At 35.6% G+C, this 27,045-nt stretch overlaps 1 protein-coding gene and 1 pseudogene across 1 annotated transcript; one reads left to right on the plus strand and one right to left on the minus strand.

The window, feature by feature from the left end:
* The first annotated feature begins 5,273 nt into the window (after positions 1-5,273).
* Positions 5,274-8,006, plus strand: LOC120150742 (annotated as a pseudogene).
* A 5,530-nt stretch (positions 8,007-13,536) lies between these two features.
* On the minus strand, positions 13,537-13,984 carry LOC120150752 (uncharacterized protein C6C3.02c-like). The gene has a single exon (XM_039163382.1). It carries the CDS (start codon positions 13,982-13,984, stop codon positions 13,553-13,555), a length of 432 nt encoding a protein of 143 aa, XP_039019313.1. The 3' UTR covers positions 13,537-13,552.
* Between the last annotated feature and the right edge of the window lie 13,061 nt (positions 13,985-27,045).

The raw sequence follows: 27,045 nt of genomic DNA on the forward strand, positions 1-27,045 counted from the left end.
AAGCTTCTCCCACAGTGTACGAGCATGTGTCTCTTGATCAATGAGGTTGTAAACATTTTCTTTAACAAATTGCCGAATAAAGCCACACACTTGTTGATGCTCAAATTCCTATTCCTCATCACTTTTCGAATCGGGTTTTTGAGTAGCAAAGATTGGAAAATGCAAAGCCTTCACAAACAACAAGTATTTCATTTTATTCTGTCAAAGTTGATAATTTGTGCCATTCAACATAATCATTTTGCTCATATTAATTTCCATAATTATATAACACAATAACCAAGTTCTAATACCAGTTATTTGGGGGAAGAAATCGAACAACCGAACACAAACAGAAGCATAATCAGTGTTCTTTATCTCACTATAACTCCTATAAAAAATTATGGGAACAACTATAGCACAAAATATGTTCTCTAGCAACATTAATCAACCATAAATCAACCAATGCAACCACAACGCAAATAAATCAAGACACCGACATTTTACATGGAAAACCCCTCTAAATCAAGAGTAAAAACCACGTGACTTTAGAGTTCGATCAAAAGCTCAACTATCATCAAATGTTCAACTACAAGATTACAATATTAAGCCTACAACAAGCATGCAACTCCAGCAAGGCTAACAACATGTAATCTTTAGCAAAAAGAAAGAAAAATAAGAGAATATCACAAAAAATACAGCTATTATAAATTGACGTTTTCCTTCGCTACAAGACTCGGATTAAAAATTAGATCGTACAGTCAAGAAAACCTTCTCGCCTAGATGTTGTCCAAAAATCAGCTCAATCGAACCACGGATGGACCTCCGATCGAAGAGTTGATCATTGCTGCACCAAACTTGAGAAATATATTTTTTCTCCTCTATTTTCTCTCAAACGTGGCTGCTCTCTCTCTTTAAAAAATAAATCTGATTTTTTATTGTGTTATATCTGCCCACACACAAGCCAAAACTTGGCTTTTCACCAAAGTCAAAATAAGGGGAAATTCTCACGTGCGACAGCCCTAATATACGACTAAGGAAAGACGCTACCGATTTTGTTATTATTTTTTAACAAAATGGGTAAAAAATTATCGAAAACATTATTATTTATATCGGGTTTGTTATTATTGGGCACTTTATCGGTTTTGTTAACATATCTGGTAAAGCGCTACCGTTTTTGTTATTTTTTCTACTGGTTTTGTTATTATTGGGCATTTTATCAGAAATGTTAAAAAAATTAATGTTTTAGGTAGAAATAATAATGTTTTAGGTAATTTTTTACCAGAAATATTTAAAAGACAATTACAAAACCGATAGCACATTTCGTTAGCCGTATATTAAGACTATCGCACGATAGAACTTCGCCAAAACAAGACTTTAAAAAAGGTGGCAAAAGCTTTTCATCAAAACCAAAAAAATAAGAAAAACAAACAACCTATTTTTATGGGTTTACGAGTGAGTGGGTTTTCGCACATAGTGGGACCCACACGCAACAATAGTTGAATGTCCATTGATACAAAGGCATCTTCTTGCATAAAAGACTGGCCTTCAAGTCTTATCACTTCAGGTAGCTGATACATGAAGCAGTTTCTCAATTTTAAGGCATTTCTAAAACTTACTTGAAGCAACATGAAGTAAGAGAATCGATAGAGAAGACATATTTGGTGTAACATCCCGAAATCTAGGTTAGTGACTAAAATGAGAATTTTAGAAAATTGGGGATCAATTTAGGAAAATTAATAGTTAAAGGATTTAAATAAGAATATTTTATTATTAGATAAAAGGGTAAATATGAGATGATTATAAGGGTATTATAGTAATTTAGCTTGGAAGATATTTTATCTCCCTTATTTAGGGAGATAACACGTGTGAAAGAGGAAAAACTTCAGAAGCTTATCTTCTTTCTTTCTTCTTCTTCCTCTCGTGGCTCCAGCTCCCAAAGGTAAGTTGATTTAATTAGTTAATTTATGGAATTTATAGGTTGGGTTGGAATAATTAGGTGTTATATAAGCTTAAAGAAAGCTTATATAAGCTTAAAGAAAGCTTATATAAGCTTAAAACACCAAGAGGAAAGAATTAGAAAGGAATTTCTATTAAGAGTTTAGAAATGAACTTTTATTATAGAAAGGTTTTTGAAGTTCTAAGGATGGATTTGACTTATCAATGGGTTAATTAAGAAGTTAAAGGTGATAGAATTGAATTTAGAGCACATGAAAAATTTGATGAAATTCTTTAATTCAAGTATTATGGTGAATTATGAGAGATGATAAAGTGTTATAGTGTTATAAGAAGTTTTACATATGTATAGATAAGTTTTAAGGTATAATGAGGGATTAATAAGTAGAATTTGGGGTCAAAACAAGACATTTTCGTGCTCAAGAGGTAATTTTTGGCCTGTGTGCATCGATGCACATTCAATGTGTACCGATGCACTCTCAAATAAATGAAAATCGAATGCCATTAGTGCATCGATGCATGAGGAGTGCATCGATGCACCCCCTTAAGAGTAAAACATCGAAAGTGATTTGTGTACCGATACATGGGTAGTGCATCGATGCACATATTAAGGGATGCATCGATACATTGTAGAATGTACCGATGCACTTCAATAGGAAATGAAATAAATCTTTCTTTCAGTCTAAGAAATTATAGATTATAGTATATCAATGGGATACTGATAGTATAAATATATGATTGTGTAGACATTGATCGAAAGCAAAGTTTGGATAGGTCGGCAGAGTAAGATACTAAAAGAAAACAAGAGCTTAAGAGTGTTCATTGAGACCATGTGAGTACATGATAGTAAGTGTATGTTATGTTAAGGAATTAAGACTTGCGATGAGTCTAATTTTGATATTATATGATATGAGTACTAAAGCATAAACATGTAGTGATATGGTGTTAGATGTATGGTATATGAGTAAATGCATATGTCTAATTGTTGAATGCATATTTATGTGTGAATTATGTAAATGCATGTATTTATGATAATAGGTCATGTGATCATGAGATATATGATAAAATATATGTGAAAATAATATGACTCATATGTGTTTATATTAGAATGTTATATGATATGTTATGTATGTGAAATGAATGATATGAATACATGTTAGTATAATAAGATAGATTAGATGTTATAATTGAATGAAGGGGTTGTATTTGAACATGTATATGCAAAAAAGTGTTGTGAGATAAGAATCATGGCTATGAACTATGTGAAAAGGAATACAAGTAAAAGTGAAAAGCTATGTGATAAGTGAATGTGAATTACATGGAAATATGCTATGTGAAAGTGAACTATGTGCCTACGTGAATATGTAAAAAGATAAATAATAATGCCCATGTTATATAATACGAGAGCTATAGGTATAGTTGGCATGCCAAGAGTCGAGGGTCTACGTGGTCCTTTAGGACACAGTGGTCCTTCGGGACATAGTGGTCCTTCGGGACATAGTGGTCCTTCAGGACATAGTGGTCCTATAGGACAAATTCTACGCGCCCCTAGTGGGATTTATATGAGCTGTGATGACAACATTGTGCACAACCTCTAGGTACTCACATAACTTAAGTTCTCAAAAGTGTGCATGGGCTTTGAAAAGAAACATAATTTGATATAATGATATGTGTGTTTCCTGTGAAATGGTATATGTGATATGTGATATGTATAAGTGATAAGTTAGGATCATATGATAATAATGGTAACAAGTGCATAAGTGTAGTGGTGATATGAGATGTTATATGGTTATGTATGATATAATCATAGTAATCATTCATGTATTGTTGTGTTTTGAAATTATATTATATGTTTATGTTCAATATATGCTCATATGATGAAATTGAATTATTGACAAGGAAATAAGTAAGGATAAACATGTTAGTGATGAGTTCAATAGGTATATAAGTATAATGTGTATTAAATAAGATGTTCATGCATTTGTTAGTTACTTTATGTATTTACATGTCTCACTAAGTCTATGACTTAGCGTGTAAGTGTCTTACACGTAGGTGTGGATAAGTTAGAAGATCAAGCTTCGGATCCGTAAAGCAGCATATCTCCGCGCAAAGTTCTGATCAAAAATATTTTGTAAAGTATGTCTTGTCATATAATTTAGTATGTTGGCATGTAACTAAGTCATTATATATGTACGCTCTGATGGAGTCTGTTAAGGTTTTAAATATGTTTATGTAAAAGAATTACTTTATAGAATATAAGTTTTAAATTTTCTATGGGTTTTTTTATAAAAGTATATGCTTTGAATGGTCAATGTGACACCTCGGACTTGTATCCGGGTCGGGTACGGGTTGGGGGTGTTGTATTTGGGGAAGGAAATATATGGGAAAATGAGGTAAATTGCTACTTTATCCCTAAATTACCTATGATTAGTAATTTATCAAAAGTTTAAGGGTTCAAATAAAAATTAATTTTTTACTAACATGTCATGTCATCTAACTCACGGAAGCTAATGTCCCAGTGAGAACATCGTAATTAAAACGAAACAAAAGTGACCAAATATTATGTTTTCTTTTAATCGTGTGGACATACGTTTATAAAACTGAAATAAAAGTGATCAATTGTCTAGTTTGCCCTTTTATTTAATTCAAAAAAAGAAAATGGTTACTCAAAATGGCTTGAACATATATTTTAAATATAATTTTTTTATTTTGATTTTAAGAGTGAAAAATGCTTTTAAAAATTCAATCTAATATTTTAATTTAAATATAAATATAAAATTCTAATAATATTAATTATTATTTAAAAATATATTTAAATATTTTTTAATTAGATTTATTTTTATTTAACTCGTATCATCAACATAATGATTTATTAAAATAATATATATATATATATATATATATATATATATATATATATATATATATATATATATATTTGGTTGATGATGGACTTGGATTGGCCTCTGTTATCATTGAGAGTAAAACTGTTAATGTAGTTCATCAACTGCTCCACTCGTACTTCATTGTAATATTTTAATAATGATAATTAATCCATAGTCTTAAACATTGTTATTCATAACACCATTTCCGATAAAAGTGAAATCAATGCATAACATTAATCAAGTTGTTATAATGATATAAACTTGAGGAGGCCAAACGTTTGAAGTTTTAAAATTTGAAGGATATATCACTTATACGTTCGCTTACCAGTTACCAACAAATATAACTGAATAAGTTAAGAGAGATTTGTTTTTTTGCTGAAAAAGGAGGGTTAGTGATTCACTAAACCTCTACTTGTTCCATATAAATAGAACATTTCAACTTCATATCTAGTATTTTCAGTTATATGGCTGACCTCGGTTGCTCCATCCCTTTCTTCATCTACCCGTCTGTCTTCCTTATTCTCTTTCTCGCTTCCATCAATCACCGCCACCATCTCTACTCCTTTTCTTCTCATTTATGGAATTGCACTGAGATTTCCCCTGAAAATTCTTCTCACTTTTCACTCTCTCCGGCTCCAAGTTCTGCTCTGATTTTTCATAATGGAATTAGCTTTGTAAGTAATAATGTCAAGTTGATGTAATGAAAGCATTATGGTGGCTTTTAGTAGTTTTTATTTTTAACGTTTGGGTTGTTTATTTTGTTTGATCAGGCGCAAAAGAGCCAGATTGAGATTCTGAAAGAAGGGTTGGGGAGGGCAAGAAAGGCGATACGAGCGGCATCTCGGTCCCGGAGGTGTACTTGGAACAGGCGGGAGAGTTACTGACGCCGGACAGGATAGCGATTATCCTGTAGGCTGATTCCAACAGATGATTCACAAGAGAAAATTCACTCAAAACCAGAGAAAATAAGTCTAGGGTTTAACGAAATATTATAAAATCAAACAATGTCAAAATCAGCCACAAGCCGGACTGTTATAGCCAAAAATCATGTTTATCCGAATTTTATCAAAAATATCAAAATCCCGAAAATCACTCTAAATTGAAATTCGAAATAAAATAAACAATCTGCAAAAAATCCGGCCCAAATCAGATTTAAATTGACTTTCTAACTGACAAGCGAAATATTACTATAAATAGTAAAAAATAAATAAAACTAGTGATTCGGAGGGGAAAACGGCAAAATTTGAGGTCGAAAAAAGGTCACATGGAGCCATGCTCATTGTGGACAGCGTGCGCATCGAAAGGGGCTTTTCGAATTAGGGTCTTATGCACGATTCCGACACCCGTAGCCAAAGTTATGGCCAAAAGATTGAAACGCACTCAAAACGGCCCCAATGAAGAACATATCACAATCAACTCCCGCCTTTACGCTGATCTTTCAACTCATGGTATCTCAGCGCCATCAAATTACAATCTGACAACTCAGCATCATCTGTCTCGGATCCCCTGCATCAGTTACGTTCCCGAGGGATCAGTTTATAGAAACCCTTGCGCTTTTCATCAGTTGAGAAATTTTCTGTTACCTTTTCATACTTTAGCTTTTAGTTTTTAGTCATTTGAAGAAGAACCAAACGGATAGTGCCCTTTCAACTTTACTGCTTAATTGTAAGCTTAGTTGATGACATTACTTCTTGCATATAATTCCATTGGGATATTGAACCATGAGAAAACATGACTACACTCAAGGTTATATTTCATCTAAACATGTAAGGCCGAGATCTTCAGTTGGAAGAGTAGAAAGTCGGGAAAACGACTGAGATCGCCTTTGATTAAGCCCATATATGGTAGGGTTCGGAACCTTTGGCTTTCCCCAATCACCAAGTTGGTTAAACCATTGGTTGTCAATGTTACAAAAGTTCTTTTATACCCCAAACACTATCAATTTCGAGATGGTCCCAATTTCTACAACGAAGTGAAAACTGCATGTTCCATTTTCAATCCTTATGAGTTATTCCTTTACTTGTCAAACATGCCATGGAATCTCAAACGACCCTTTCCTTATTTCATCTTTTTTTTTTGTTACTTAATAATGAATCGGTCTAGCTAATCTAGTTTATGAATAATTCAGGAGCCACAATGAGATGCAGAAGCGATTCAGAGTGTGGCCATACAAGGAAGGAGATGCACCGCTCTTTCATAAAGGTCCATTAAATGATATATACTCAAATAGAGGGGCAATTTATTGATGAACTGGAGAGCGATATTTCACCATTCTTGGCTCCAGCCCCTGATGATGCCCTTGCATTTTTCCTCCCCGCGCTGTGAATATTGTTAAGTATGTTTACAGGCCATCTACGAATTATTCTCGTGAGCGCCTCAAGAACATCGTAAAGGACTACATTGCCACTGTATCAACCAGATATCCCTACTGGAATAGAAGCAATGGAGTTGATCATTTTATGATCTCTTGCCATGATTGGGTACATAATATATACTTTTACGTTCATTATCAGTTGGTTCGTTTCTATGATCAAAATGATTGTTTTCAGGCACTGGACGTTTCAGCAGCGGATCCGAAGCTTTTCAAGCATTTCATTAGAGTTCTTTGCAATGCCAACTCCTCTGAAGGATTCAAACCTGATAGAGACGTTTCACTACCGGAAGTGTATGCCTCGACAGGGCCAACATCCAAACAACCGTTCCATTCTAGCCTTCTTCGCAGGTGGCCAACGTGTGATCGTTAGGAAAATGCTTTTCAAATATTGGGAGCAAAAAGACAATGACGTTCGAGTATTTCGATACCTCCCCAAAACCCTAAACTACAATGAACTAATAAGCCAAAGTAAGTTTTGGCTTTGCCCTAGCGGATACGAAGTTGCAAGTCCGAGAGAGGTTTAATCTATACTTCCCGGTTGTGTTCCGGTGATCGTTTCCGATCACTATGTGTTACCGTTCAGCGATGTTCTCGACTGGAGTAAATTTTCCGTTTATATTCCCGTTGCAAAGATACCGGAAATCAAAACAATACTGCAAGGGATTTCTGAGAGAGAATATTTGGAAAAACAAAGGAGGGTCCTCGCCGTATAAAGACATTTCGTGCTCCATCGACCGATTAAACCATATGATATAATGCATATGGTGATACTTTCAGTATGGCCTAGGAGGCTTAACCGAGGATTGCTAGATTAATTGCTGAATAACTAGTGAAGAAACACAAAATACTTGTATATTGAATAGAGAATGAATGCAATACATGGTTTACAACTCCTCTCATGTTTATATATGTAGAAATACTGCAAGAAGCTGAAAATAGCAGAAAGTTTATTGAATAGTTTTATGATGTTATCAACGTTTACAATGCTTGCTTTATATACACTCTACTTAGGTCACACAACTTACACACACTCAGCATTAACTGCTGTAACCACTTAACCGTTGTCATAACAACTCTACAACAGCTGAAACCGTTTCTCAACTGCTTAATAACAATCAACCAACCTTGGTGCACAGCACGCCTATATCCAACATTCCTCCTATTTTTTCTTTTGTTTTTCAAACGGACAGACCCTAACTTGATCACGAAAGTACTCAAAAGCACCTCGGGCTAGAGGTTTGGTAAACCCATCAACAACCTGATGAGAGGCTGGCACGTAACGAACTTGCAGTTGTTTGGCAGCCACCTTTTCACGTACAAAGTGTACATCGAGATCGACATGCTTTGATTGCGCATGATAAACCGAGTTAGCATTCATCGCTATTGCACCCGAGTTATCACACCAGATCGTTGGTGTCGTACCCGAGCCTTCACCTAAATCAGCAAGCACAACATTCACCCAGGTGACTTCTGTAGCCGCATCAACAATGCTTTTATACTCTGCCTCCATGGTTGAGAGAGAGACCGTTTTTTGTTTTCTTGACAGCCAGGACACCAAGCAATTACCAACGAACACACAGTGGCCAGACATTGACCGTCTGTCATCCCCATCGCCTCCCCAATTCGCATCTGCAAATGCCGTGATGGAAGAGTCAGACCCAGCAGGAGAAAACACTAAATTGTATTCCACTGTGCCCGCCAAGTATCGTAGAATCCTTTTAACCGCCATAAAATGTGACTCACGAGGGGCTTGCATATATTGCGCAACCTTGCTCACACTTAGAGCAACATCAGAGCGAGTATGGCATACGTATAGTAGGGAGCCAACTATACTTCAAAATTCATAAGCATCAGCCAGCGGATTGCCTTCATCCTTAGACAGTTTGTTGGCGACAACCATAAGCGAGGTGGTGGGGTTGGCTCGAGTCAGCTGTGCTCTCGCCAATAACTCGAGCACAAACTTCCTTTGACTTAAAACAATAGAGTCACCACACCGTTGAACCTCAATACCCAGAAAGTAAGAAAGGTCACCAAGGTCTTTGAGTGAGAATTGTTTGTTGAGTTCGCATATGACATGTTGAATGTAACTAACCGATTCACCAGTTAGTTAATATCGTCAACGTAAACGAGGATGAACGTACGAGAGCCTGCTTGATTATTGACAAACAAGGAATTGTCAGCTTTGGACTCTCGGAATCCAAGTGAAATTAAGCTGGTGCGAAGCTTGTCGTTCCAGTTACGTGGTGCTTGTCGTAAACCATAAAGTGCCTTCTGTAACTTGCACACAAGAGGCTTGCCATCAGGATTACACACCTCAAAGCCAGGCGGTTGCTTCATAAACACCTCTTCAGCCAGTCCACCATTGAGGAACGCGTTGTTGACATCAATTTGCCGAAGCGACCATTTCCTTGATACTGCTAAGGACAAGATGATATTGATTGTGGAGAAGCGAACAACAGGGCTGAAGGTTTCCTGAAAGTCTTGCCCTGGAACCTGGGAGTACCCCTTAGCAACTAGGCATGCCTTGTGTCTCTGCACAGTACCATCAGCGTTCCTCTTGATTTTAAACAGCCACTTGCAACCAACAGCAGACCTCCCTTCTAGGAGTTGAACCAGATTCCAGGTTCCATTTTGTTGCAGTGCATTGAGTTCATCATGGATAGCCGCAGTCCATTTTTCGGATTGAAACGCTTCGTGCACAGTTGTGGGAATTACTTCATCATAGTTGCTGATAAAGGTTTTAGGTTTGAAGACACCAGCCTTACTGCGTGTACACATCGGATGAGCATTAATTATTGTGTTCGATCGCAACAGCATGGTTGGCTCAGCTGCCGTGTGTTCAGGCACCTGAAATTCATGGCTCGCTCCCTCATTATAGACAGAACCTGTGGGAGTAGGCACAGATACTTGGGATGGTGAAGTGAACTGATCCTCGGTAGGCAGCATATTCGGAACAGCATGCACAGAGGAGTTCTGAGAGTGAGTAGAGACTGATGTACCCATGGGGAGAGCATACACACACGCAGAATCTCTAGGTATATGCATACGTAAATATTGTGGCTGTACCACTATATCCAATGGGGGCGACTGCTTTCGAGTTGGACCACGCGTGCATTGTAAGGATGCATAGGGAAACATTGACTCATCAAATTTTACATGACGAGATATATAGACTCGTCCATCTGCTGCAAGACATTGGTATCCCTTGTGCTTCGGGCTATACCCTTGGAAAACACACTCCTGGGATCGAAACATGAGTTTTTGCGATTGAAATGCACGCAAGTAGGGATAGAACCTGCATCCAAATACTTTCATGAAATTGTAGTCAGGCTGCCTATGAAATAGTTTTTCAAAAGGTGCAACACCTTGTAACACACGCGTAGGGAGACGATTAATAAGATAAACAGCATATGACCAGAATTTCAAGGGCAAAGTGGCTTGAGCTAAAAGCACAAGTGCCAGCTCGATCAGGTGTCGATGTTTTCGCTCTATAACGCCGTTCTGCTCAGAGGTATGGGGACAAGTCACACGATGAATGATTCCTTCTTTAGCCAGCAGACTGTTAAGTGGTCTATACTCACCACCCAGTCGCTTTGAATGGCTTTAATAGGAAGATTGAACTGTGTGGCAACCATGTTTTTAAACATCTGGAACGCAGTCAGGAGCTGTGACTTGTCCTTGAGTAGATACAACCAAGAGTGTCGAGTGCAAGCATCTACAAATGCAACATAGTACCTGAACCCATTCGAGGGTATAGGTGCAGGACTCTATAGATCAGAAAAAACAAGTTGAAACGGTTCAGAATACTCAGTCTTTGAGTGTTCAAAAGGTAGTTTGTGACTTTTCCCAATACAACAAGCCGAGCAAGTTTTATTGGCATTATTTGAGATGTTTATATGCAATTGATTACAAACAGATTTCAAAGTCTGAAAAGAGGGGTGCCATAGGCGTCTGTGCCATAGGTCATATGCTTCTGAAGTCGTAACAACATTAGCACTAGCCTGACCTGCAAACTGGCTCCTGTCACTAGCCATCTCAAACGAATAAAGACCACCATTTTGCTTCCCTCGAAGAAGGACACTACCAGTAACTTCATCCCGAACACAACAATCATTGGCATGAAATTCAAAGAAGATACGGTTGTCTCTAGTAAGCTTGGACACCGAAAACAAGTTTTTAGTTATCTTAGGCACATGTAAAATGTTTGATAGCAATAGTGCTTGAGATTGAGAGGATATTAAAGTATTACCAACAGACTCTACAGGAATGGATGCACCATTGCCAATAAAAATATTACATGATCCCCTATAATCAGAGGGTTGTGCAATATTGGTAGCATCTGGTGTTATATGGTGCATGGCACCAGAATCCACTACCCAGTGGTTGCGTGAAGAAGATATAGCATTGGCTTGAGGGAGTTCAGCAGTTCTTCCTTTACCATAGTCATCATATTGTGTGTTTTCCACAAAGTTGATGTCACCAGAACTGGTTTTACGTCGATGTGTGTCACTGCCATCACCAAGAAAGTATCGATCGAACCGGTACCAACACTGCTGAACCAAGTGACCAACCTTACCACATAGCTGCCACTGTAAGCGAGGGCGACCTCGACCACGACCTCCTGAGCGACCACCAGCATATGATTTCCGATTTAAATCTTGATTGAACCTCGAGTCAGAGGCAGCACAATTCACAGCCTGTGCTACATTGGCACTCATTGGAAGACTATCTGCTGAAAACTCAAAGCCAGCAAGTTGAGTTTCAGCATCAATCAACATGCTGCTCACAACGTCTAACGTGGGCTTCTCGCGCATGGTGGTTATGACCGCCATGAAGGACTGATATTCACGGGGCATCCCTTTGAGAATACTTACGATCTGCTCGACTGGGGCAACCGGGCTCCCACACGATTCAAGCGCATCACATACTTCTTTGACACGGGTAAGGTAGTTACGCATGCTGTCATCTCCTTTCTTGAGGGATTGCAATTTATACAGTAAGTTCATTACTGTTGTGGTAGAGCGGTTAGCAAAGAACTGAGTCACCTTATTCCATACAGCAGCTGTTGTCTCGGCACCAACGAATTGCGGTAGTAGCTGTGGACTGATGGTGGAGAGTAGCCAAGACGAAAGAGCATTGTCTTGAGCCATGAAGTCCTCAAAGTCTTCATTTGCAACAACCTCGCCATTCTGATCAACAACCATTTCTGGTGGTGCTGGCATTGAACCAGTCAGCAATCTTTCCAAGCGATGACTGCGAATTGTGAGTAACACTTGTTGTTTCCACAACAAGAAGTTCATTTCATCCAACACAACATTCACTCTCTTGTTAGTGAACATAACAGAGTGCATCAACGAGCCCCCTCCAGTGGTGGAGGAGATATTCGGGCTGTCAAGGGCCATCATTATAGCCAGAGTTTAGAAGCCAGGATCTTCAGCGAAAGATACCATGTAGAAATACTACAAGAAGCTGAAAATAGCAGAAAGTTTATTGAATAGTTTTCTGATGTTATCAACGTTTACAATGCTTGCTTTATATACACTCTACTTAGGTCACAACTTACACACACTCAGCATTAACTGCTGTAACCACTTAACCGTTTTGATAACAACTCTATAACAGCTGAAACCGTTTCTCAAATGCTTAATAACAATAGCCAACCTTGGTACACAACACGCCTATATCCAACAATATACAGCTCTCCATAGTTGTTATAGTCTTAACAGACTTTGTAACTACACATTAACAACCTCAACTAAACATTAACAACCTTAACTACTAGAAAAGTTCTAGAATCACTAAACAGCATGCACTAGAGCTCGAGCCACGTAAGAGCACTAACTCATTATGCTAACATTCCCTCTACTTTTTCTTCTTCTGTTCTTCTAACCTTGAACACACCATTATAGCAAGCTCTAAAACAAATTACAACTAATTTCTGACATTCAACCTTCTTGATGAAAAGATAAACAATTGAATCGAAAGTGTCGATGCTTCCTTCCGTTCACTTTGAATCGAAAGTGCCGATGCTTCTTTTCGTTCTTCTTGAATCGAAAGTGTCGATGCTTTCTTCCGTTCACTTTGAATCGAAAGTGTCGATGCTTCCTTTCGTTCTTCTTGAATCACCTTTATTTCTTTCTTCATTATCCTCTTTTACAAGGTTCCTTGACATACTTTTTTTCCCTAATCAAGAGTTAAAGTTGTCCACCTAGAATTCTTTGTAGAATCCATACAAACTCTTGTTTGAGCTAACAAAGCCCATGTTCCAGAATAGTAACAGTTAGATATCACGAAAAAAATCACGCCTAGTAACATCTAAATTGCAATGATCTTGATATGAGATAATCGAGCTTTACCATCATCAAGCATCCAACGCAGCACCGGAGCTCCTGCGGCATTCTTTCAGCATGTCCATGTAGAACTGGCATTTGTTAATGTCACTTCCATAGTTGGTCAGACTATCACTTAGAGCTTTGGATTGACCGCCACAAGCATCCGAGTTCACAAGATTATTCGTGTTTGGTGCGAGAGGAGCAGAGGCAGCTGGTTCTGATGAAGCAACAGTCTCGTGTTTGATGACACGAGGGCCAACAATGACATCAGCTGCCCTGTGAGCCATAGCAGTTCCAACACCCCATCCAATAGCATCTACGATTGCAGCACCAAATCCATTTCCCTTTTGCACAGGTGTCGGGGGAGGGGCATAACTAGCAGGCTTTAAAGGAGCATTGTTCGCTGGCACACGAGCAACAGGACGTGGGACTGACCTTCCTCCTGAGCTTCGGTGAGGCATCATTTGGAGATTGCAAATTATAGGAATTTGACTTTTTAAAGGCTTGAACGATAAACAAGAGAAAACAAATATCGCAGGCTTTTCACCTAACAGTGTCCGGGTAGTTGCATCCGGTACCCGAGGTGGCAGTGAAGGAAACGAGCAATCAACAGCTTGGCCGCAAGGTTTACGGGCATCTTCCTCGGTTGTAACTCTAACATGCTTTTCATCAATCAGTTTTTGGGCAGTTACATTCGGTGCATAAGAAGGCAGTGAAGGAAGCGAGCCATCAAGAGCTTGGCGGCAAGGTACTGTATGTGCATCTTCTTTACAAAGCAAGATTTCATTTTCCTCTTCCTCGTCCTCCGTATTCGTTAAATATAAAGGAAGGGGTAATGCGTCAGAAGCTTTGGCGGTGGAAACGGAAGCCAGCGGTAACCAAGGAGGAGGAGGACGAACTCAATGCAGCGACTGTGAATCAGCAGCAGCCATGAACACCGAAACTTCTTGCAACAAAAACGATCTCTTCAAGACTTATGGAGATTGATACCATGTTGAATAACTAGTGAAGAAACACAAAATACTTGTATATTGAATAGAGAATGAATGTAATACATGGTTTGCAACTCCTCTGCTGTTTATATATAGCTCTCCATAGTTGTTATAGTCTTAACAGACTTTGTAACTACACATTAACAACCTCAACTAAACATTAACAACCTTAACTGCTAGCAAACTTCTAGAATCACTAAACAATATGCACTAGAGCTCGAGCCACGTAGGAGCACTAACTCATTATGCTAACATTAATGAATATATTTTGCACGTAATATATGAATATGTAGACGTAGATCACAGTTATAATATATATGTATTTTTTTTATAATAACCAAAAAATTGTTCTATTTTCCTTTTCTTTTTTACCTTAGTTTTATTCTTCTTTCCTAAAAGAATTAAATCCTACGTTACAAGAAAAATATAAATATGTAGAAGTAAATCACAATTATAATAAGATGGTTTTGCCACGCTCGACAATTACCAATGATCATCTTTAACGATGAGTGACATTAATTTAATTTATAAAACTTTAAATGGTAAAGTAATTAATGCATAATTATAAATTATTTAAAAATCTAAACTTAAATTATTTAAAATAAAATATTAATTACATCATTTTTATAATCCTATTTTAAATAATAATTAGATCAAACATTAACTCCTAAATTAAAAAACTCTAATTTTTTTTATTTGCTTTGAAGTCATCGTTGTTGTTGCCGTCACCACCACTGCTACCATTGTAACACCCTTAACTAATATACGAGTCAAAGATGTTACATTAACCATATAAAAATAATTACTATTCAAAAACCTTAAAAATTTTGTTCCCTTTTAAAAAAATCGAATATAAAATTTAAAGAAGTAATTAGTAAAAATCATAATTTAATAAGAAAATGTCAAAACCAAAATCAGTCGAAGACTATAAGTATTTTGATAATATTTACTATTGCTGCCTATCATTTAAATACTATCATATTTCTAATAATAATAAGTATTATTTTACAAAACCATATGCCAAAATATTAATACTAGAGCCACTGACATATTTAAAATATATACATGTCACTATAAGTATAAAATATCAAAAAGTGATATCCTTACTGATTGAGATGATAGTTGATTCTAATGAGGTGATGCTGAAAAAAAAAAGACTCCTCACTCAGTAGATTTTTCTTTTCTTTTTCTTTTCCTGTAAAACAATCACACACTAATTATTTCATACTTAGTGAGGCATTAAGGAGTTTTAATTAAAATCAAACTATATAAAAAATATAGTATTTAAATTCAATAATAAATCATTATTAAAATAACAAAAAATGCATTTCCCAACACTGAATCCTCTACGATTGGAACCACTAGTCTCTGATCTACTCGGATATCGAAAACTAAAACCTCTACCCCTCTTGGACTGGAATGAATCTGAAGATGTCCCTGGTCTTTTAGCTGGCTGAACCCATTGCTATGCAAATTTCTTATTCTGAGCCTTTTCTAGCATTTTAGATCTGTTCACTGTCTCCTGGAAGATAGGCAGATTTAATGCCAACATAAATTCCTTTAATCTCGGGCGCAATCCTTCGATGAACCAATCACATATTTCTTTCTCATTAGGGTCCAACTCGGAAGCAAGCCAGTTACCTTGCTTCATATTAAAGAACTGTTTCTTCATCTCTCTATTAAACTAGGCACCAATATACTTGTTCTTAAACTCCTCCTAAAAGAACTGTCAAGTGACTTGCTCGAGAGGAATGTGCATTGAGGCATTCATCCACCAAATTCGAGCCTAACCTCGCAGCAATGACACAACTCCATCTAATTTCTCCGGGTCCAAACAGTGAAATCCATTTAGCATCACTTTCATGTCACCGAGCCATAAGTATGCGGCTACAAGACCCACATAACTTTCTCTTTTAAATTCTAGAGCTCCCAAACTCTTTAGTTCTTTTGCGATTGATACTTGGGAAACTGATGAAGCAGGCAGGAGAGGAGGCTGAAATAGAGCGATGATCGTCTCCAAGGTCTGGAAAAACGTCCCCTGATCCTGCACAGGCACTCCCTACTATGTCGGTGCCTCCTGCTGCTCTAGCTGAGCAGGGTGCTCGAGGTTCAACTCATTGCTACAACTAGTTGTCCCCTCTTGGATCCCCTGCTCGGTTGCTTGATACGAGCCTTCAATTTCTGACATCTATACGTTCACATTTTAAACTTACATTAGTAAGGAGTAACATCAACATCAATTCACAAAACCATTCCAAATCAGTGACATGAACATCCTAGTGGCATGTACAACTTTTAAAACACATTTAGACTTCGATTTAGGCCGAGAATCGGCTAAACCTGTAACACCCTTAACCTATATATGTACCTATATATGAGTCAAAGATGTTACATTAACCGTATAAAAATACTTACTATTCGAAAACTGTAAAAATTTTATTCCTTTTTAAAATTTCAAATCGAATATAAAATTTAAAGAAATAATTCGTAAAAATCATAATTTAATAAGAAAACGTCAAAATCAGTCGAAAACTATAAGTGTTTTGATAATATTTACTATTGTTGCCTATCATTTAAATATTATCATATTTCTAATAATAGTAAGTATTATTTTACAGAACCATATGCCAAAATATTAATACTAGAGCCACTGGCATATTTAAAATATATACATGTCACTACAAGTACAAAATATCAAAAAGTGATGTTCTTACTAATTGAGATGGTAGTTGATTCTAATGAGGTGATTCTGACAAAAAGACTCCTTACTCAGTAGCTTTTTCTTTTCCTTTCCTTATGTGTGAAACAATCACACACTAAGTATTTTATACTTAGTGAGACATTAGAGTTTTAATTAAAATCAAACTATATAAAAAATAGTATTTAAATTCAATAATAAAGAATTATTAAAATAAAAAAATGCATAAAATTAAACTAGTCAAAATAAATCACATGTAAAAAATATAAAGATAAATTTAACATCTAATAAAACACTAAATAATCACCAACTCGTATAACTTGTATTTTTCTTTATATTTAACCTATATAACTTATACTATTATTTCATTCAACTTGTTCTTTTCATTTAATTAAAATTATAGTCCAATGTATATTAACTGATAATATCCGGTACGTGAGTCACATCGAGCGTGCGCACTAATGCACATAAAAATGCCTCGTAGTCATATATAATTGCAGTAGAAAGTGCCATATAGTCATGTATGCACTCAAAAGTACCTCATATAATTGCACTCGAAAATGTCATGTAGTCATACATCATAGGTGCCATATACACATGTTACATATAATCGCTCCACCTCATGACATGCCATTTATACCTCATACTCTCAATATAAATACATTAGGCTTTTATTCAAATCATTTATCACCCCCATTTTCATTCATTCAAGTATACGAATAAAATAAAAATATATTAGAAAACAATATATTGGGTTGTTCAAGCCCAATAATATTTAAATGCTAATTAAACATTATAGAAAAAAATATTTTTAAAGCACGTTATAAAATTCTAAGGTAAACTATACCAGAGACCACTTAACTATAGCCCATTTTCATTTTAACCACCATTTTTTAAATTCTTGTCAATCAGGTCATCCAACTATTTAAACGCATTCAATCAGGCCACTTGCCATTAACGGATAGTGGGATCGACCATCGGATTTGGTTATGTATTAACAGATTCACAATTTGATTCTAAATCAACTCTGGATCTGATTGTTGTCTCATTCTTTCTCGAAGCATCTTTTACGTGAAGTCTCTGAGCTCTGACTTCGATTTTTGGGTCGTAATCCACTAATTCACACGGGTTTGTCCTAGTCATAAATCAAAAGAAAAAAAAATTAGTAATTTTGGTGAAATCCCCGGCAACGGTTTCAATTTGACAACTGTAGTTTTGATGTCAAAATAAATTCATTTTTTCCAATTAATAAATAAAGGAAATATGTTGTAAAGAGAAGTAAGGGTAGATCCACATTGACTTAGAAAATTCCTAAATTTCGGTTTGAATTACCTTGACTAGGCGTTATGCAGTAGATAAAAAGGGGGAATATTCGTAAAAATGATTAAATAATAAAAAAACGATTTAAAGTAAACATAAAGAAAATAAAGAATTTAAAGTTGAAAATGAATATGGTAAAAACAATCTCAAGCCTTGCTTTGACTCAATCTCCTTCGGATCATCGAATGTGCTTCAATAAGCCGATAATTCCTCCCACAAATTTAATCAGAACAACATCTTGACCAAAGTCAATCTTTGATTTTGAAAATTGTTTTTATTTTTTAAAATAAACGCATATATTGAGAGATATATTCCGAAGTTATTCAAGTGTTTTTCAATTCTCACGTTGGATTTAGTCATTGCTTAAGCTCTCAGCTTATGAGAAAATTAGCTAAGCATGACAAAAATCATACTTAGCGTGTTTAAAAATAAAACTTAAAATAAAATGAAAATGAAAATGAAAATGAAAACTTGAAAAGATAAAAAAAAGAAAGAAATTTATAAAACTAGAAATAAGAAGAAGAATGAAATCTTAGTTATGAATTTCTATGTTTATCTCTAGGGTTTTAGAGGCTATAAAACTAAGATTTCATTCTTCTTCTTCTTCTTTTTATCTCTATGCTTACCCCAATAGGATATTTATAGCCTCTAAAACCTAGAGATAAACATAGAAATTAAAAGAAAAATAATTCTAAAGATAATTCCAAATGTTTTCTAAATTTAAACTTTAAAATTAAAAATAAATCTCCTAAGATATCTCTGCACGTCCACCTTTCAGAAGGTGCTGACTAGATCTTCTAGAAAACTGCTGTTGACTAGACCTTTTAGAAACTGTCACGTCAGACCGTGTCATGCCCAGAGTCGTGCCCATGTCTCTAGCCATGACCAAATAATAATAATATACAGAATACACCCTTTTTACTTATAATCATGGAAAGTAAGATCTTGCACGAAAATAAGCATAACACAACCAAATCAACAACAATAAATCCATAAGATTAAAGATTTAACAAGAAAATAATATCAATTTAGAACACTCATCATTTATCAAAATAGAAATAGAATAACTTAAGAAAATAACTTCAATATCGCCTACTTACCTCGATCTTCATACCTCTGAGTAGCATATACCAAATCAGGTTGCCTCACTGCATATATATTTGAACCTCTACTTTGAATCGATCTACCTTTACTAGCCGAATCAGAATTAGTCAATCTAGCCTGATCCCTAACTCGGGTTGGTGCATGAACTGAAGCTTGAGACTAAAATAGAACCATAGGAACTAGTAGAGTGAGGAGGACACTCCTTGAAATGGTTCTCTAAAGACCCATAACGAAGACATGCTTCGGTCTTCCTCTAATATTCTTCAGATGCCTTTTCTGACAATATGAACATTGTGCTACCCCACGAGTATCAATCAAACCTCCAGCACTAACATTTGGAATGATAGATGTCGTTGGTCTAAATCTAGTATATTCAGATATCTTGAATCATCCATCGATATATTGTCGAACTGATTCACATATCATACCTGATTAGGTGGTTTTGGTTGCCTTCGGGTTCTATTAGAATTTTAAGGTTTAGGTTCTGACGGTAATGGCTCAATCTTCTCAGCAAATCTGGCCTAAGCAACTAAACTATTAAACACTACGTCATGGTGTAAAACAACACTTGACTAAATCAAAGGGAAAGACCTTTCATGAACTAATCACACTTCTCTTTCTTGTTCAAAATAAACCCTGGAGCATACTTGACCAATCTCAGGAACTTGATATCGTAGTCAATCGTGGACATATCATTCTGCTTTATATTTAGAAAATCCTCTCGACACTTTGCAAAATACTTAGCCCCCACATAGTGATCTCGGAAAGCCTACCGAAAATACTCCCAAGTGAACTGCCTGTCCAGTACAGTATCCTACTCAAACTCCCATCAATCTCGAGCTTCACCACCTAATAGTGATACATCATCCCTCAACATACAATCAATTGGTAATCCATTTCCTCAAACAATCATTGCAACTTATTCAACCAATATTCAACATCAGCAGGGTCAGTCTCAGTCTAATAGTAAGAAAGTTGTTATGACAGATGTCATGAAAAATAGCTGAAAGGTTGTTAATTTGTTAGAAGATCGTTGAGGTGTAATTAGTGTGTTAGAAGGTTGTTGAGGAGTAACCTCTTAGGGCTACTATTATTCCTTAGCTTTAAATATTGTTGCTCCCAAAGAGAATACTAGTGTTTTCAATGAAATAAAGTTTAAAGAAAAATGTTGAAATCTGAACATGATATCGAAATCTGGGGATTATGTGGATAGTTATTTGTATATTTAGGGGGTTTTAATCTTTTTCCTTCTCATATGGGTCCATGGAGGATAAAGTGTTACTAATAAAAAAATAGTTTGGTATTGGATGAGTTTAACTTTCTTCTATGGAAGCAGCAAATACTTCTCGCGGTTTGTAGTCATCGACTGGAAAAAATTACTAACTGGTGTTGTCTCTCTTCAATTGTTTGAACAACTCTTTGTCATGTGTCATATAATAAGTGCACCACTGTCAATGAGCCAGTTTTCACTCATTTCATGACTAGTGAAACAAGTTACAACAATAAGTTTATCATCTTCTTCTTGATCTACTACTTATGCTTCATCTTGTTTCTGGTTTTTAAACTTGTAAATAACAACATCATGCCCCATCTGGTTACACTTGTTGCACTTTGCATCTGATCTTCTCCAACACTTGAAAGGTGATTGACCTTTCTTTCCGTAGTGTTGACATGGAGGGCAGTCATTCTTTACTCTTGGTCTTCTATTTCAGGCTTTGTTTTTGTTCCCAAACAAAGAGTTTTCTTTATTTTTAGTGTGAAACTTTTTGTTCTTTGGCCTCATGTTCTTTCCATCATTTTGATGCACAACCGGTAGAGCACCTTCAGTGGCCATTTATTGCCTCATTAGACGTCTTTGCTCTTGTGCTTGCAAATCACTTAAGAGTTCCGTCAAAGTAATCTTTGACATATCATTCATGTTCTCTAAGGTGGTGGTGGTGGCCTCAAACCTCTCATGTATTATTACAAGGATTTTTTTACACAAACCTTGAATCTACTAGAGACGAACCTAGCAGTCTAATCTTATTAGCTATTCTAACGAGCATATCATAATACTCCTTGATTGTCGCAGTCTCCTTCAACTTCTACAGTTCAAGATCACATACAATATTCAATACTTCCATTTCGCGAATTTTTCATCCCTCGTACTCAACCTTGAGATAATCTCATATCTCATTTGTTGAGTTTAGAGACATAATACTAGTGAAACTAGTCGGTGATGCTACAACAAATAAACATGCTTTTTACCTTTGATTTTCTCATCTTTTTCTCTTTTTGTGCTTTGATGTGTTATGGTAGGGTTGGTCGGCAATGCAGGAATCTCATAATCTTCTTCCACAGCTTCCCAAAGATCTATAGCCTCTAGGTAAGTCTCCATGCGCACTGCCCAAACTAGATAATTGTCTCAATCAAATGTAGGCGGTGCAATCAAAGAAAAATTACCTTCACCTTCCATGTTATAGCAATAACTAACACAAGTCCCTCAAGAAAAAAGCTATGGTGTCAATTGTTGGTATTTTTAATGAAAAAAAAAACTTAATAGATGAAGGAAAGTGAACACTATTTTTATTTAGCAACGTTCGTAATTTAATAAAACAAAATCAACTACCCACTAACAACATGCTCCTAAATTTAAGCAACAACTCATTAAGTAACACACATATAACATATAACCTAAAAATATGTAACAGTCCTAAACACATCAACTAAAACTTTCGATAAGTCATGAATCGAAGAGGAGAGTTTCTCTATCATCGTCTCTGCATCACCTTCAATAATGGCTTCCCGAAAACCCATATCAACTATAAACTGGACATCATGCACGACTGTCATAGCCCCCATCATGAAAGGAGAGGTAATTCTATATAACAATTTCCGACCAAGATTGCTGTTGGGATTGCGAGAATCGAACATCAAAGTTGGCCTTTACAGCCGGGTGGGGAGGGGGATTCTAGCATACAGTAACCAAACGGTTAGGACCCTGAATGCTAGCATTTATAGAGCTAAAATTCAAACAGTGAGATCAAACAAAAATAACTAAATCATTCACTCGTGTTTGTTTTCCTTCACGGTAAAGTTTATTACGAGCAAACCATAATCTCCAAATTGTGACAAGAATCTCTGCATGCTTTGATGATGGATAATGAGTAAACAACCAACTCAACCAATCTAAAAAATTTGCATCTATTACAGCAGAGGGCCAATGATAATTCATGTTCGACCAAACCAAACGTGCAAGATAGCAATCTCCAATGATATGAATGCTCAACTCAATAGCACCACAACGTGAGCAAAAAGGATTAACTGCAATACGTTTTGTATGTAGATTTTACATAGAAGGGATGTAATTTTGAGTAAATTTTGACACATGTAATTTAATTTTCCATTACAAGCACAAGTCCAAATGTGATTCAACACAGCTTTCACCGATTGAGAAACATCCACCCTCCAAGTAGTAGCTGATAACCACTTCGCACACTATACACGTCTTACTTTTCACCGCCCCATACACGACCATGTTCCTGGTTAAACTGTGAAATTGGAACTTTGAGAATCAAGTTTGCTTCCTCCTCATTAAAAACGTCCCTCACTAATTCATCCTTACAACATATAGCATCAGAATCGATCAAATGAGCAACAAACACTATCGAATCAACCTGAGCATAATCAACACGACGTGGAGGATTTATCGAGAACTAGAAGTCATTCCAGAAGAAAATGGATACACCAGTTCCAACTTTCCATTGTAATCCTTTCTCAGGCAAACTCTTTGCACACCAAACACTACACCAACCATACGACGGGGCAAATCCTAATCGCGAGCTTAAGAAATCACCCAAAAGATAATACTTAGCTCTAAGAAGTCGTCCAACCAAAGATGAAGGATTGGTAATCATAAGCCAACTTGGTTTAGCTAAGAGTGATATGCTAAACTTCGTCATGTCTCAGAATTCAGAACCACTCCTCTTTTAGTTGACATAAAGAGTCTCAAGCACACCAATAGATACCTCTTCGAGACTCGTATTTTACCACCAAAATCGGGCCATAATACCATTCAACTCTAAACACAAACTTTTTGATAACAGAAAACAACTCATAACATACAGAGGAATAGCTTGCAATCCTAATTTGATAAAGACCTCTTTATCCCCCTGAGACAGCACATAGGCACAGCAGTTGTGAACCCGACTACAAAATTTATCCTTAATGTGAGCAAAGGCACCCTTTTCATCTCTATCCACAATTGTCGGGAGCCTCAAATACTTTTTCGGACTTGACTTATTTGTGACATAAGGATACGATAAACATCATTCGTATTATCTTCAATGTCGTTTGAACCGAAGAAACACCTAATTTATCAAAATTTATTGTTTGACGAGAACTATTGCCGTACTTGCAAATTCTTCTTAGTTTTTAAAGTCGTGCTTGTATAAGCTTCTCCAAATATCTTAATTAGCGTACGGAAAAGGTGAATGGTTAAGAAATAATTTTTTCAGATGTTTGATTTACAGAAAAGATCATTATTAGATAAATAATTTATTTTAAAATTATATTTTGATTTGCGGAAAAAAATTGTGACCATGTAATAATCTATCACCAACAGTATTTTTGGTTAAAATGGTAAAAATGCCATTGTTTCTAATTTTTTAGGGAAGAGTCTACAGCGCTTTGTCATGTACTGTAACGTACCACTAAAGTGATTACTTAAATGTACCACAAGCAAATTTGTCTTTATTATATAAATATTAAAAAGTATAAGGATTTATTTTATATTAACCATTAATTAAAATTAAATTTTATTTTTAATAGAATTATAATTTAATTATAATTTTGTATTAAAGGGTAAACTACAAACTTGGTCACTCTTGTTTCATTTTTATAAAAGTATGGTCACTCGATTCAAAAAACTTAATTCGTAGTCACTTTTGTTTCGTTTTAATTAAGATACGGTAACTTTCATTTTGTTTTAATTAAGACGTTGTCACTATGACGTTATCTTCTGTTATTTTGATAATATGACACGTTAGTAAAAGGGTTTAATTTTTATTTGAACACTTAAAGTTTAGATAAATTGCTAATCATGAGTCTTTTTATAAGCCCGAATAATTCCAGGCATGGATCCATCGTATTGATCTAACTGTTCTCGATGGGAACTCGGAATGAACGTGGTCGGCAATGAAGAGCTTGAAAAGACTATTGAATTCTTGAAGCTAGCTCTAATGGAGGTAGTGAATCCATTGTTGATAAATAATTTCCCAGTATTTCTTGGTGTTTATATTAGCTGTTCCTGGCTATGAAATCTGCAGAAAGGTAAACTACAGCCCACAAAAGCTTAATATGGCAATACACAAAAGGAAATAAGTCTGATAAGGTAATTATCGATATTTTAATGTTTAATTATAACTAAATTAATTAATATGATTTAAAATGATCATAGGACGAAAGTTGCCATTTTTTCTCCCTTTTTCTTCCTTTTAATAACGTGTCACATTATCAAAATAATGGAAGTTAACGTTATAGTGACCACATCTTAATTAAAATGAAACGAAAGTGACCACATCTTAATAAAAACGAAACGAAAGTGACTATGAATTAAATCTTTTGAATCGAGTGACCATACGTTTGTAAAAATGAAACAAGAGTGACCAACTCTGTAGTTTATGCTTTAATAAAAAAAATATAATTAAATTATAATTCTATTAAAAATAAAATTTAATTTTAATTAATGGTTAATATAAAATAAATCCTTATACTTTTTAATATTAAACTAATAAAAATAATTTTACTTGTGGTACATTTAGGTATATCGCTTTAGTGGTACGTTGCGGTACACGACAATCACGGTAGACTCTTCCAATTTTTAGATATTGAATAATTCTTATCGGTTTGAACAAAAATACTACTAAAATAATGAATTATTTTCGTATGAATCCTACTTTCCTATTCTCCGTAAACTTCAAGGAAGGATTCAAATATGATAGAAACGTTTCAGTGCCGGAAATGTACCTTCGTTATAGGGAGCTGGGAAGGGCTTAAAAGGGTCAAACATCCAAACAACCGTTCGTTTCTAGCCTTCTTCGCAGGCGGCCAACATGGGAATGTGAGGAAAATACTGTTCAAATATTGGGAGCAAAACACACAATGACATTCGACTATTTCGATACCTCACCAAAACCCTAAACGACACTCAACTAATAAGCCAAAGTAAGTTTTGCCTTTTCCCTAGCGGGTACGAAGTTGCAAGTCCAACAGAGGTTGAATCTATACTTGTCGTTTGTGTTCCGGTGATCCGTGATCGTTTACGTATGGCGATGCATTTTGTGCTCAATCGACCGGCCAAACCATATGGTGATGCATTCAGTATGGCTTGGGAGGCTTAACTGAAGATTCTCAAATTGCATTCTATTTCCTTTTTACTTTTTAAAGGTAATTTTATTCTATTTTCTAAAAGAATTAAATCATATGTTGCAAGATAAACAAATTAAAAATTACTCTCTTAATTTTTTTTTAATTTTCCTTTTCAAGCTCTATTTAATTTTTTTCAAACAAAAAGAAAATCCATTTGAAAGGCGTGCACATCCATTAAAAAGGCTGCTTGCATGGTATAGGAAACTAAAATAGAAGCCTTAATTATATGTTTAGTTAAGTACTTAAATTTTTTAAAAAAAAGTTTAATTATAGTAGTTATGTAAATAATTCACTAAATTTAAAGTAACAAATGATATGCCAAGGAGACATGCAACTGTTGCCCGCGAAAACGTGCATGAATGGCTTGCGCGTCACTCGGTTGATGTTAGTATTAGCTAAAACAACTCTACAGTATGCAAAATAAGAGTATCAATGAAGATAAGTAGACACGCTTATTTTTTGTTGTTATTTTTTATATTATGTATTTGTTTTTTTCTTGAGATTTTTCACTTTTAAATAAAAATATATGTCATTCTGACACGTTTTTATCTGCTCTTGTGTATGTTTTTTCTCTACTCTTGTGGCACGTTCCTTATGTTTTTCGGTAAGTTTTTTGTATACCTCTGTGGTCGTGTTGGTGCTTCCACAAAGATCCTCACGATAATTGTTTTTTAGTTTTGTCGGTGGTCATGTATTGTCAGATCCCCTCCTATGTAAACAAACGTTTGCCGATATAATCAGAAATGTATAGCGAAACAATCTATCAAATTGTTTGGTTCACTCTCCACTCCTTTATCATATCATAAAACATCTCCTTTATCACTGGGTTTTATGAAGATTACTAGATTGCTTTGATGTTTGGAAGGTTTCAGTCTTTCCGTATCTTTGGATTTAATGTTTTTATTTTATGTATGATTTTTTAGTGGCTATATTCTCAAATTTTATCTTTGGATGCGTTATAATATTGATTCCTTCATTTTTATTAATGAAATTCGGTTGT

Source organism: Hibiscus syriacus, unplaced genomic scaffold, assembly GCF_006381635.1.
Source record: "Hibiscus syriacus cultivar Baekdansim isolate YM2019G1 unplaced genomic scaffold, ASM638163v2 tig00002793_pilon, whole genome shotgun sequence".
Taxonomy (NCBI): domain Eukaryota; kingdom Viridiplantae; phylum Streptophyta; class Magnoliopsida; order Malvales; family Malvaceae; genus Hibiscus; species Hibiscus syriacus.

Excerpts from the sequence above, each read along its gene's own strand:
- LOC120150752 (XM_039163382.1), bottom strand. The coding sequence starts at position 13,984 with ATGCCTCACCGAAGCTCAGGAGGAAGGTCAGTCCCACGTCCTGTTGCT.